We start from the raw sequence: 14,389 nt of genomic DNA on the forward strand, positions 1-14,389 counted from the left end.
TTTTAAAGGGGAAGATTTCTACTTTTTTTAAACATTTTTTTGAAGAAAATCGAAGATGTCTAAATTTGAGAAAAAAATTGATTTTTACTCTGTTTTTTGAAAATTTTACCTAAATTGCTATTGAAAGAAAAAACTAATTTTACAGGATTAAAGTACGTAAAAAAAAACCTTTTGAAACTATACTTTATTTTTTAAAGTTGGAGTAGTCTTCTGAAATTTATCAATGTTTGAAGTTGGACGCAACGGCCCAAATGATGAAAATTCAAGTATTAACTATTAACAAAAAACCCATAGGGCATGGAGCAATTGACTTGAGGAATAATTTTATTTTTGATAGGACTACACTTTCTATAAATTTTAGCATGATTGGAAAACTTTGCAAATTTGGGTGGATCACTTCATAAATAATGCCTCATATATTATTTATATTTATACATTTTTATTTTTATTTTATATCTAACAATAATATTTATAGTAATATTATATGGTTACTTTCTTGTGAGCACAGGCAATAATTTATAGTTCAACTACATCAAGCAAGTTCCCAAAAAAATAAAAAACTTGATACATGCAGTCATAAAGATTTGTAAATACAGAGGCATAGAATAGTAATACATTTAAATAATAATTAAAATAAAAAGTACATACAATATAAAAAAATTATTCATATGAAGTATATCCACTCATTCAAAGCTGTAATTTTTTTACATCCACCGATTAGAAGAAAAAACTTTTAAAATACTGTCTCTGTCTTTCGATTTGATCGTTGCGAATTGATATCTTACTTTCAATTTTGTGAAAACTGCATTACGAAAGTTTAATATATGTAAACGAAGATTTGCACAATGAAATCAATATATTGTTTATATAATAAACAAAACAAATATAAAATTAATTTTTCTCGCCTATTTTTCTTCATATGTAAGTTAAACTCAAACCAAGAGATACAGTTCTGAAGAATTAATTTTTCGCGCTTGGGCTCTATTGGCCGATTTAAAATTCATGTATTATTATTATTAATAATATTGAGAGCCGACATATATTTCTTATATAAAATTAATATTTAGATATTAATAAGAGAGATAGAACAATATTTCTTTTTCTTTCTCTTTTCATAAAAATATTCATTAAATTTACCTTTCTTTTTATTCCATCAACTAAGTCTGCATTGACCTTCAACCGTTGAACGTATTTGTTTATTTCCTAAAATGTATTATTTTTTTAACATTATTAATAAACAACGTTATAATAACATTATCAAAATTATTTAAACAATAAATAATAATTATTATTGCATTATTATCACATTTTGTATATATATACATATATAAACATGTAAAATTCTTATCTGAGTTAGATTTCTGGAATATACGTTATTAATAATAATAATTAATGCTGCAGTTATATCAACATGTCTAAAAATAAATAAACAAATGTATACATATATAAAACACATTAGTTGGATTCTTCGCATGCTTTGTAATAATATGTAAAAAACTGTTAAGAAGATATTGATACTCCTGTTCTGTAAATTTGTACTGCTGTTTATATCTTAAATAATCGATTATGACGTTAGTACTTTCAGGGCAAGCCAAGTATTCTAAAAATTTAGTGTCAGATTTTTCCAATCCTATATGATACACTGATTCCCAAGTTCTGTTGTTGGTAGTTATTATCAAACCTTTACAATATGTCCATTCCTTCCACCATGGTAAAAGTCTAAAACATAAAAAGAACAAATTTTCTTATTAAAGATTAGCATATGGATCTCTTGATCGAATTATTTGAATATTATAAGCAATTCCTACAAAAGAATTTGATTAAGAAAATCTAAAAATATATAACAATATTTACTTGTGTTTTATACGATCTTGGAGATGTTCTAATTTATTGTTGGCTTCCTTCTTACAATCAAAATCACCGAGAAAACATGCCCATCTTGCAGCTTCTTGTCGTAAACATGTTCTAAGTTTGTTTATATCATCAATTTTTTCATATCGTTAAATATATATTTATTTGTTTATATTATAAATGTATTTTAAAATTATTATATTTTTTTATATTATTTTACACAATAGATTTTTAAAATTTTTTCTTTCTACGAAATAAATTAAAAAAACATACAAATTCATTTACAGATGCTAACGTTTATCTATTCACGTACACATGTACGTGCAAATATACATACATATGTATTATACATGTACGCAAAAATATAATTTAATTAATGCGAAATGTTTATAATATTTAATAGATATTGAGGTTTCATAACTATTTATTAATTATATTTAATATTTAAATAAAGTAAAAAATCATTTTAAATCATCATGATCATTTTAAATTATATAATTAAATTTTCCGAACTATATATGTTTTATTTTTGTAAATTACTAACGTTGATATGAAGATATGAATATAATTGCATTGATAAAGATTAGTACGTTGCTATATATCCAGTAACAATGTTATATACAAATAATATTGGCAGTAGTGAAAATCACAGACTTTTCGGACAGTTTTTCGGGTAAATGATTATTTAAACTTAATTTGTTTGCGGCGTAATAGAATGCAAAATTTTATCGTTGCGGTATATATTTTTTGCAATGTCTGTTGCGAAAGTTTGATTTTCGATTGCTGTTTAGCGTGCGGGAAATGGCTTATTTCTCAACGATTCAATGTACATATGCTTTACTTTATCACACTAGTGCGAGAAAAGCATCTTTATGATTTACTTTACCGCACTTTAGTGCGGTAATGTGGGTTACTATAGTTACACTTTACCGCACTAGTGCGGAAAAAATCTTCTTTCTTAATGATTATATTGGTTGATAGTTTTTGTATTACCATTTCTCGATTGACATAACAAACTTGAACCTAACGAAATTCACGCGAGACAAAACGTCAATTTGTTATGTTGTAACCTTCATTATTCAAGAAGGATCAAATGGATAAAAGAAACAAGTGTTCAAGACCGTCCACACCGTTAGAACTTATAGAAGAGCAGCTAAATCTGCCACGAAGACTTTATTACTGAAAAAATCAAGAGATAAGTACACGAGTAAAAACATCTCTAATCGAACTTTCGCGATAGGCATTACAATAGTATATTGTGTATCAAGTGCGGAAAGTTGACAATTGGTCACGAGTGCGGGGGATGGACGCACGAGCCGAAGGCGAGTGCGACCACCCCACACGAGTGAACAATTGTCAATCCGCACTTGATACACATACTATTTTGTATTGCAAGTGCAGGCAAAGTGGCTGTTTCAGGCGCGTTTTTTGTGCGCGAGGCGGCCGATCGCACGCCGCCATCTTGCCGCGGCACGGTGGGGGAATAGCCGGTTTCAATACATTTCCTACGGCTTGAGCCGTATACAATGACTTTTGTATTACACGTGCAGGCAATGTGGCACTTTCGGTGCATGTTTTCTGTGCCGAAAGCGGCCGATTTCCCTCGCCGCCATCTAGCGGCGACATGGTGAGTGAATAAGTCGGTTTTAAAGCCATTATCTACGGTTGAGCCGCGTTAAAAGTCATTGTATACGGCTCAAGCCGTAGGAAATGTATTGAAACCGGCTATTCCCCCACCGTGCCGCGGCAAGATGGCGGCGTGCGATCGGCCGCCTCGCGCACAAAAAACGCGCCGAAACAGCCACTTTGCCTGCACTTGCAATACAAAATAGTATGTGTATCAAGTGCGGATTGACAATTGTTCACTCGTGTGGGGTGGTCGCACTCGCCTTCGGCTCGTGCGTCCATCCCCCGCACTCGTGACCAATTGTCAACTTTCCGCACTTGATACACAATATACTATTAACGCGGCTCAACCGTAGATAATGGCTTTGAAACTGACTTATTCACTCACCATGTCGCCGCTAGATGGCGGCGAGGGAAATCGGCCGCTTTCGGCACAGAAAACATGCACCAAAAGTGCCACATTGCCTGCACGTGTAATACAAAAAATATTATATGTGGCATGTGCGAATGTAATTCGTTATTTTCCGCATTTGCTACATAAGATACTATTCTGACTACTTAAACTTTTGTAATAAATGAGTGCATATGCAAATATCTGAAATATAACACTTCCATTAAAATCTATTAATATTTATCCTAAAAGTCCAAATTGTTTCTTCCAGCATGACTATAGGTATAGTACTAAACATGTATTCCAGAGCTTTAAACATTGGATACCATGCTATATAATCTTCTTCTTAACGCAAATACGATATGATATTCCAGAATATAGAGGCTTTGAGTTGGCCTGCTATTAATAAATGAAATGCATCATCGATAATTTGCGCGCGATTAAGAACATGAATTTTCGTGTAGTCATCAGAGTTTAGATAATTTGAAATTTTTCGCCAATTCCAATCACCATAGTTAATGCGATAATATCCTGTCGAATAGTAAATAAATATATCAATATATAAATATATTTTTATTGTTTTGAATAATTTTATCATTAATATACTTATTTTTAAACTTATTTCAATTTTTGTTTCACATTTTTGTTTATATAAATTATACCTCCACTCACCCCACCCACCCACGCACTTTCTCATTAATGAATTGATTCCCCTGAAATTGGTATCAAAATTTTGAAAATTTTTCGGGAATGGCTAATATGTGGTTTTTTTAAGTTTTACACCGCCACGCACTCATACATTTATTGACCAATTTTATTGAAATTAGTACAAAAATTTTCCAAATTTTTCGGAGATGGCAGCGATGGTAATTTTTTAAAGTTTTACACCTTTACACATTTACCCACGCACTCACAAATTTGTTGACCGATACTTGAAATTCTTATCAAAATTTTGCAAATTTTCCATGGATGGCTACTAGGTTTTTTTAAGTTTTACACCTCCATTCACCTACTTACACACTCACCCACGCAAAATCAAATTAATGGACCAATTCCCTCGAAATTGGTAGCAAAATTTTGAAAATTTTTTGAGAATGGCAATAATGGTGATTTTTTTTAATTTTACACCTCCACTCATTCACTCACGCATTCAAACATTATTGACCAATTTTTCAGAAATTGGTATCCAAATTTTGCAAATTTTTCGGGGATGGCGACAATAGTGATTTTTTAAGTTTCACACCTCCATCCATCTATATATAAAAAGGGAAAGTGTAAAAATGAAGATTGATAAATTCAGCAATCAAGGACATCTAATTGAAGGAAGTAAAAAATGCTTAACAAAAAATGTAATATACAGAGAAATTGTGTAAATTGAGGAATTATGAAATTGTATGAAAGCTAATAATAGCGGGTTAGCGGTGGGTACATTAGACGTAAACAAAAAATATTTGAGTCAGTAAAATTTAAAAAAGGGTATAATAATTAAATACTAAAAACAAATTAAAATTTTTATGTATATATTAACCAAACTAATGTTTCAGAGCTAAAACATGAAATTGTGTGAAAATTAAAATAACAAAAAATATTAATAAGCTAATTATAAGCTAATAAAGTTTAACGAAGAATTCTCTGTTTAACTATATAGTTAAAAAATATTAGTTGCCATAGTTAAAAATTTAGGCATGATAACTAAATTTTAAGTGTAATATAGGGACAGCTAAACTTTAACTATGATGGCTAATATTTTTTCCGTGATGATTAATTAAAATTTTAAAAGCTTAATTTTGGTTTGCTTTCTAATTCTCGTGAAAAAATTATGGACACAGATCTGAAGTATTATTCACATAGACCCTTATATACAATATATAATAGAATTTCATACATATCAATAGTATACATATATACATATATAGAATACGAAGATTCTTTTTTTCAAAAATAAAGCACATAGAGGAAGAAACTACTTTATATAAAATATTATTTAATTTGGTAAAATGTAAGATATTATATAAACTTAGATTAATGATGATTGATATTGATTACATATCTTTATTTTCACTTTCTAATTCAATCGCGTAGTATCTCATCGTCTATTATTTAATATAGAGAAAATTTGCTATCATAAAATGCATCAGATACATCGCGATAAAAGTTTCTTTCTCTGAAAAAAAAAAAAATCAAATGCAAGGATATAACTTACGACATTATTTAATTGAATTATATTGTTTATCTCGACTGTTTAATGATGAGTCTTAGAATTTCAACTTTTAATTTAATGGCTCTTTTTGTTTTATGAATTTCATATGTGGCACATGTATGTGTTATTTATCGTGTTATGATATATTATCAAATTCTTAAGATAGAATTCTTAAGACTATTACACTGTTTTAAGTTTTAATATACATGGAGTTCTCGGGCCTTTGCGACTTATGTGACATATAGCTAGATTTTTGTGATGCTGTGCAATTGAGAAATAATGAAATAATAATTTCAAATCTCAACGCCGCGAATTTTTTAAATCTAAACGTCATTAAATTGTCGATAATAAATATCATTATCGCGAATAATTTATTTTATTAATATGCAAACATGTGCATCTCAATTTACATACGGAAAAGAAAATAGCTATTATCCTTGTTTCATATCGATAATTATCTAATAATTCGATACCATTTTTATTCACATAGTACGAGATTACAATAAAATATATAAAATGCATAATATTCTTTATTAATATTTATAAGACGTTTTTATGTTATTTTGAATACACAAACATTGATGCAAATAATGATAAATCTTTTTCGCATTTTTATACTCGTACATGATTTTTTCAAAGAAAACAGTAAGAAAGTTCTGAGGTTATTTATAATATTTGTAAGATTCCAGTTTAGTAGTTTTTCCATTAATTAAAGTTCAACGCAGTATATTAATCGATTCAAGAATTATGATAAAATTGCACATGCTCCAATTTGCATATTTCAACTTCCGTCAAAGATAGATTTATGAGACAATAACTTATGTTCAGAAATCGGAAATTCAACCAAAAATTGTTCTGAAGTTTAACTTCTAATTCTTCCAATTTTTCTAATTTTTTAATTGGGATTAAAATAAATTATAATATTTTTAATTTTTTTATAAATTAAAAATTATTTATAAAGTGACCAAATTAAAATAAAATTTCAAAAAAGCATCTATTATTTTCACCTTTATTGTTTTTATACAAATAAATCAGTATTATATGCACAAGAAAAATATCTAATTATATTTTATTTAAAAAAGTCGATTCCAAAAAATATTTTTATTTAAGATTGACAAAATACACGTTAGAAGACAAATATATTATTATATATTTAATATAATATAATAAAACTTGGAATATGAATTTTATATATATACAAATTTTCTTTGTAAAAATATGTATTAATAATTTATTTATTTATTATAATAAAATGTGCAGCGTATATTGATGTATTGTGTTTATTACCCATTTGTCAGTATAATCTTATAAATTAATGTATCTTTCATTATTCTTGATTGTATATGTTACATTAATTAAGGCAACAGTAGAAGCTATATTTATACACAGATGTGTATATGTAACGATATAATGTCTTAAAAGCGTTTTGACTAAATAGCTGTTCTTAAGTATGTATATATTGCCGATATTTAAAATAAATTTATAAGTATGTACATATATAAAAAAACGTGCGCAGCACAATTTAAAAAGACGATGTTTGATATAAAATTAATCAAAAAAATTTAATGTAAAAAATGTAACATAAAATATTACATATAAAATAGTTTCAAGTTTCTAATTATAATTTTTTATTAAACATTTTTTTTGCACATTTAAATTATATAAATGTTTTAATTATTATTTTCGTTATTATTATTAAAAGTGTACATTTAAGAAACTTTTAATAATTAATATCAACTTTTGTAAAAGTAATGAAAAATTTTGTTAGCATAAAAAATGCTATTCTAGACAATAATAATTCAATTTTATAGTAGCTTATAATGTCATAAAAATATAATTATTTGCAATTTTGATTTAAAACATAAAATACATCGTCTTTTTAAAACAATTATTAAACTTATACATATAAACTTTGTGTAAATAATATTTTTTTGAATACTTTAAAATAGAAAATGGCTGTTTGATAATATATATATATACATACATATATATATATATATATATATATAATATATATATATATAATATATATATATATATATATATATATATATAAAATTCATATCTAACGACGAGCACACTGTTAAACTATAATGGGCAGTTTTTTGTACAATTACGGTTATCCATAAAAGTACTGCATGTAACATTAATTATAAATCAATATAACAACATATCAGCGCTAGAAGCTAGCAAACTATTATAGAAAACGCTATAGAATGTCACTTTCTCTCTTTCGTATATTTGCTTCACACAATCACTCTTTATTCACGCATTTCATTATACACATTCGAAACGTAAGTGTAAATAAAAAAAACAATTTGCTTTTTCGTTGAGAGCAAACATACGCGAACGTGTATTTGTTTGTTGACTCGGTTATACATGTCGTAATCGTATCGTATAATAGTACTTTTTATAAAGTTTGCATTTTTATGCTCTTACATATTTTAGGTACATGCTCTTTTCGTGTGCATTGCAGATAACAGATCAGATGCCGTTTCTCTAGTACATGATTCTCAAAAATAATAAAACCTGTGTACATATATGGGCATCACAAGCAATATTTTTCCACACGACTTTAATATAATCTTAAGCATATAAAAATAAATTATAATAATATGATCATGTCTCTGTGAGCTAACGCATGTACAATGAATACTATGTTATGTATGTATATGCATACGTACATGTATGTATGTACGTACGTATATATGTATGCATAAGTGTATGTGCACAATGCGCATAAGACGCATATGTGCATAATGAGCAACTATTAAGGGAATATTGTACTATATACTTCAAAATTATACAGGAACTCGAAAAGTGCTTAATGAAAAAATATTTTAATATAGTGTTTTGAAAACGTCTCGATATGAGCTACAAGAATATATAATATAAAAGATAGGAGGTTTTATTTAAAATTTTCATGTTGACCTTGACTGCGTTTTTTCAAGGTTATTTCAAGGTTAAATAGATAACATACCAAAGTTTTTTTTAAATCCTATTCTTTTGTTTGAAACATTTTTTATTAAATCAATATTTTCTGAGATACTATAATTTGCCATTCCGGAACTTTTGCTCTTCCCTGTATATACATATGTACATTTAATTTTAAAGTACAATATTTGAAATATTTCCTTAATAGTTACTCATTATTTTACGGAGTACAATTAAAATGCTTTTCTTTTTCTTTACGAGTCTTAATGGAACACCTAGGCGAGTTGTATGCAAAAATTTCAATTATATAACAACTGTATATATATATATTAATTAATAATACCTGTTTTAAAAAAGTTTACTTATATAATAACATAGCATGATAAAATATGTGAAAAGCAGAATTTCAATGAAACTTCTACGTGCGTTGGGTCTCCCCTAAGTGTTCCTACACTAATATATCCACCATGGCATCTGCTGGTGTTTGCTTTGGCTGCAGCAAATTTCCTGCAAAAGAAACACAAATTGATTATTTAAAAGAATTGTATTCTAATTAATTTCATTAAAACATTTAGGTCGTTGTACTTACCTACATAGTTTAAAGAGTTAAGTAAAGAGTTACAGGCTTGTGAAGGCACAAGATAAAACGACTAGGATTAATGCTAAAAGAATTCCAGGAGTTTTTATAGCTGCCGAGTTTCCATCTGCAAATATGCATAAAATTAAAAATTAGTGAACTAAAGAAATTTTTGAAGATAAATATTCTATTTGATAAAATTATTACGTTCGCGTCTACCTTTTTGTGCCATCTCAGAAGGATAATCTGGAAAAGAATTTAAAAAAGAAAACTTTAATATTTGTAATCACTTAAATATGTATATTTAATATTTTAATTATTTAAAAATTATTCAATCATATAAGTGTAATTTTATCTATATAATTTTATATATATATATATATATATATATATATAATATATAATAAATAATTGCGGTTAATTAAATATTTAGAATAGATATAATATTTCTGATTTAATTCAAAATATTTTTAGTAAAATATTATACGAATCATATACAAATTAATATTTACATTAAATGCAGAAAATGCAGAAAATGCAGAATTTATCTATATATATATATAAGGTTGAGGAAATCGAAAGAAGCAAGACAATGCGCGGCCTCGAGGGCAGAGAGAATTTGACTTGCGTTCGCGTAACACGTTTGTTTCTCGGTGGAGAGAGTAAAAGTTTGTATCAGGTCTTTTATGACACGAATAAAATGAAGTGAGATACAGTATACTGTGCATCCCCAAATTAATATTCCGGATAAAATATCCTTTTCCGATCCGCGATAGTGGCGAAACATAATTAACAAACAAAAACGCGCTCAAAATACAAATATACGTACCACCAGTAAACATATGCGGTTCTGATGGCATAGACCATCCGAATGCGTTTCTAGCCGAAAGGATTGCCTCGTAAGATCCAGGCTGAAGATCTGCAATCGGATACTCTACGGTAAATTGATTTCCGTTACCGTCTTTGACTTCAGGTTGAACAACGATCCATTTCTCGTCACCCTTATGACGATATTGCAACTGTAAAGAGAAAAATTGTATATTTGTCACTTTATGAATTTTAAGGATTTTCTACATGGTTATATTCTTGATGTACGCAAAAAGTATATTTACCCTGTATTCTCTGATCGGTGAACGACTTTTCAGGTGCCATTTCAGAATAATTCCCGCATCATTCTCAGTCATTGTGGCCCCGGATATTTTTGCTTGCGAGGGTGTACCTATAAAATTTGCATTTTGCAAATGAAAATCTTTCTATGGATTTTCTAATATATCTCTGTGTAAAATATTACATGATATAATAATTACCTGTTAAAATGATAGATACTGCGTCTCTACCAATATTATTCTCCGCGCGGCATTTGTAGTCGCCAAAGTCCTGCTTCGAAGTGTGCAAAATTTTCAAAACGTGCTTGGTCTTGTTGCCCTTCATATTTCCATGATGCATCTCAATCGATCCCTTCTTGTTCGTAATTTCCTTGCCGTCTTTATACCACGTTATTATAGCTTCGGGATAGGCGCTCACGATGCACGTCATTTCCGATTCGATACCCTCCCCGCTGTGAACTATGTGTTGTTTCGCCTCTATCTTAGGTACATCTATTATAAAGTAAAATAAAGTCAGTACATAATGTTAAAATACCTTCGCAAAATAGATATTCTTAAGACAAAATTTAAGCCACATCGCGGCCGAACTAGCAATGAGCAATTAACTTACAATCAGTGTTGTGCTTAGATAATTGTAAAATTAGCTAGATAAAGATAAGATAAAAATATGTAAATTCATCTTACAATTAGATAAAAAGAAGATGATTTTGTTAAAAATATATCTAGATATAAGATAAAATTATGACGATAAAGATAAAATTGTGGTGATAAAAGATAAATATGGCGATTCATCTAGATAATAATTTTTAAGACTGCTTATGTAAACACAATTATAAAAAAATGTAAATGTAAATTATAAAAGCGATATAAAAATTATATATTTATATTTTTATTTATAAATGTTTATTGCTTACTGCTTAAGTTTTTCTATTTAAGTCTTTTTATGTGCTATGATTCTAAATCAAAATTATCCGAAAATTATTCTAGATAATTTAGTAAAGATAATATTTTTTTTCATCTAAAATGCAGATATAGATAATACATATTCTTATTATCTATATAAAGATAAGATGACGCTAAAGTTTCATTTAGATCATCTACGAGGTGTGTTCAAAAAGTATCGCGAATTTTGAATTTCCGCGGGTTACGTATATTCGATTTTCGATTTTTTTGTGGCGTTATGTTGGTACTCATGTTTCTCATTTATGCCGACAAGTACGGCCATTTTGATTGTTTAGTTAATTTTTGACAGCTGCTTTGCTTGCACGTGTTTTGGCTTGTCTTCGATTTTTGCCTATTCCAAAAAATGGATCAAAGAATCTGTATCAAATTTTGTGTGGAAAACAAAATTAAGTGCGCGGACGCATTCCGAATGTTGACTGTGGCATATGGTGAAGCTACCTTGGACCGAAGCAACGTTTATCGGTGGTACAAAATGTTTTCCGAGAGCCGAGAAGATGTGAACAACGAAGAGCGTGCCGGACGCCCGAGCACGTCAACAACAGACGAAAACATTGATGAAGTGAAGAAAATAGTATTGGTCAATCGTCGAATCACCGTTAGAGAAGTTGCTGAGGACCTAAACATATCGATTGGCTCGTGCCATTCGATTTTTACCAATGATTTGGGCATGACACGGGTCGCCGCGAAATTCGTACCAAAATTGCTCAATTTTTGGCCAAAAACAACACACTAATAATGCCGCAGCCACCGTATTCCCCAGATCTGGCCCCCTGTGACTTTTTTTTGTTCCCGAAACTGAAGAGGCCCATGAAAGGACGACGCTACGCTACGATTGAGGAGATAAAGACGGCATCGAAGGAGGAGCTGAACAAGATCACAAAAAATGATTTTTTGAAGTGCTTCGAGGATTGGAAAAAACGTTGGCACAAGTGTATAATATCTGGTGGGGATTACTTTGAAGGGGACAAAATAAATATTCATGAATAAATAAATAATTTTTGAAAAAACACAAAATTCGCGATACTTTTTGAACACACCTCGTATATAATTTGATTTAGATAACAGCAAACACTGCTTACAATGTACAATGACGTTGATTGCTTCCATCGCCGGTGTCTTTGAACCATCCTCCGCGAGACACTGATATAGACCACTATGAGATCTGCTTACTTTCCTTATTATAATGTAATTGCCGTCCAAAATCACATCGGGATCGTAGCTATCCACCTTCTTGTTCTATAAAAAAAGAAAAATAAAATCAGTTTTGTCTTTTGTCTTTTTTGTTTAATATTGCTTTCTTCTAAATTTGCAATCTTTTGTTTAATATTTAATATCCACCAGCATATTTTTCATATATTTGTTTACATATTTGTTCAACATATTTATATTTATATTAATTATATTAATATTATATAAATTACATTCCCAATTATTAATAACAGTCACTAGTATTTAAATAAGAGTTGTAAAAATAATCAACCAAACTAAAGAAAATGTTACTGACAACTATTGTATAATGATGTTTTAATTTTAACTTAATTCATTTGTATGATTATTCCGTTTTTAATTTGGTTTGTGTATATTCGTGAGTTTTTTCTATGTTAATAATTATTTCTGTAATAAAATATTTTTAGTATTTCACTTAAACAGGACCACAATCACATGGTCGAAACGTCGTGAAGCTGAATAAACTATTTACTCGCTAGTTTGGTCGATTATTTTTACAACTCCTATTATATAAATTTTTGCAAAATGATATATAATAGCATTATAGTTATAGTATCATAATATTGTTATATTTTAAATATTTTACCTCGATAAACCATTTAATCTCAGGCGGTGGCTGCACGTCTGTTTCACAACCAAGCTTGATAGAGTTGCCCTGGTTCACTTCAATTTGTCGCGCAGGTATTACACGTATGATTCCCTTGTGCGAATGTTGCGGCGGTGACGGAGATTGTTCATGTATTCTCTCAGGATCCACCAATAAACGATGGATTAAATTTATGCTATTCGATTGCCGAAGAATACTACAGTTGTAATCGTTGGAAGAGTCGCTAACCGATGCGTTGTAGATCACCAAGCTGTTGTTCGGCAATCGTACGATCCTATTCTTATCTTCTACGTGCGGTTGATTTTCGAAGTATAGGAGCTTATTGTCCTTCATCCACGTAACCACGTAATTTTCTGTAACCGTTCGCGATAAAAATGTTTCAAAATATATTATTAATATAATATCAATTTCTTATTTTACTTACAAATCATAATTAAAACTTGCGCAAAAAATGTGGACAGATATACATTTTACAGTTTTGAAATGATTTTATTGTATTCTCTTTTACTTTAATAAATTTATCTCTCTTATTATAAATTTTATTGAAGTATGCCGAGCAATTTTTTAAAATAATTTCGTACAAACCTGTATGAATCACTTGACAGGGTAGTATAACAGTGCTTCCGGCTTTTACTCGAAGACTTATTCTCTGCGATAAAATTTGTGGTGGTGCTTCGACAGTGCCGAGATTGTCATCTTCATCCTCATCATTTTCGTCATCTTCTTCATCGACAGGTGTATCATCCTCATAATCAAAATCCTCCTGACTTTTAGTCGGTTTGCATAAACCTAAAACAGAAAAAGGTACAATGAATTTTAATATGAGATTTATGCAACGCGAATACGAAAATAAATAACTTATATTTCATTAAGCTTTTACTAAATTATTTAAATATGATTCTTTTAA

At 29.2% G+C, this 14,389-nt stretch overlaps 1 protein-coding gene across 2 annotated transcripts in view; it reads right to left on the reverse strand.

The window, feature by feature from the left end:
• Nucleotides 1-7,332: 7,332 nt before the first annotated feature.
• The window catches only part of LOC114933295 (neurotrimin), an 84,340-nt gene continuing 77,283 nt past the window's right edge, over nt 7,333-14,389 (reverse strand). Inside the window, exons 2-10 of one of the 2 annotated variants that reach the window (XM_085489373.1) lie at nt 14,068-14,271; nt 13,462-13,835; nt 12,728-12,884; nt 10,887-11,177; nt 10,692-10,798; nt 10,409-10,598; nt 9,799-9,825; nt 9,592-9,706; nt 7,333-9,509 (exon numbers count right to left, since the gene is read on the reverse strand). In XM_085489373.1, the coding sequence (XP_085345499.1) occupies nt 9,621-9,706; nt 9,799-9,825; nt 10,409-10,598; nt 10,692-10,798; nt 10,887-11,177; nt 12,728-12,884; nt 13,462-13,835; nt 14,068-14,271 (1,436 nt within the window). In that variant the 3' untranslated portion in view covers nt 7,333-9,509; nt 9,592-9,620. Of the gene's footprint in view, nt 9,510-9,591; nt 9,707-9,786; nt 9,826-10,408; nt 10,599-10,691; nt 10,799-10,886; nt 11,178-12,727; nt 12,885-13,461; nt 13,836-14,067; nt 14,272-14,389 lie in introns of both variants that reach the window. The other variant, XM_085489372.1, reaches the window with a different exon arrangement.

Source organism: Nylanderia fulva, unplaced genomic scaffold (assembly GCF_048542155.1).
Source record: "Nylanderia fulva isolate GAGA-0341 unplaced genomic scaffold, ASM4854215v1 Scaffold81, whole genome shotgun sequence".
Classification (NCBI taxonomy): domain Eukaryota; kingdom Metazoa; phylum Arthropoda; class Insecta; order Hymenoptera; family Formicidae; genus Nylanderia; species Nylanderia fulva.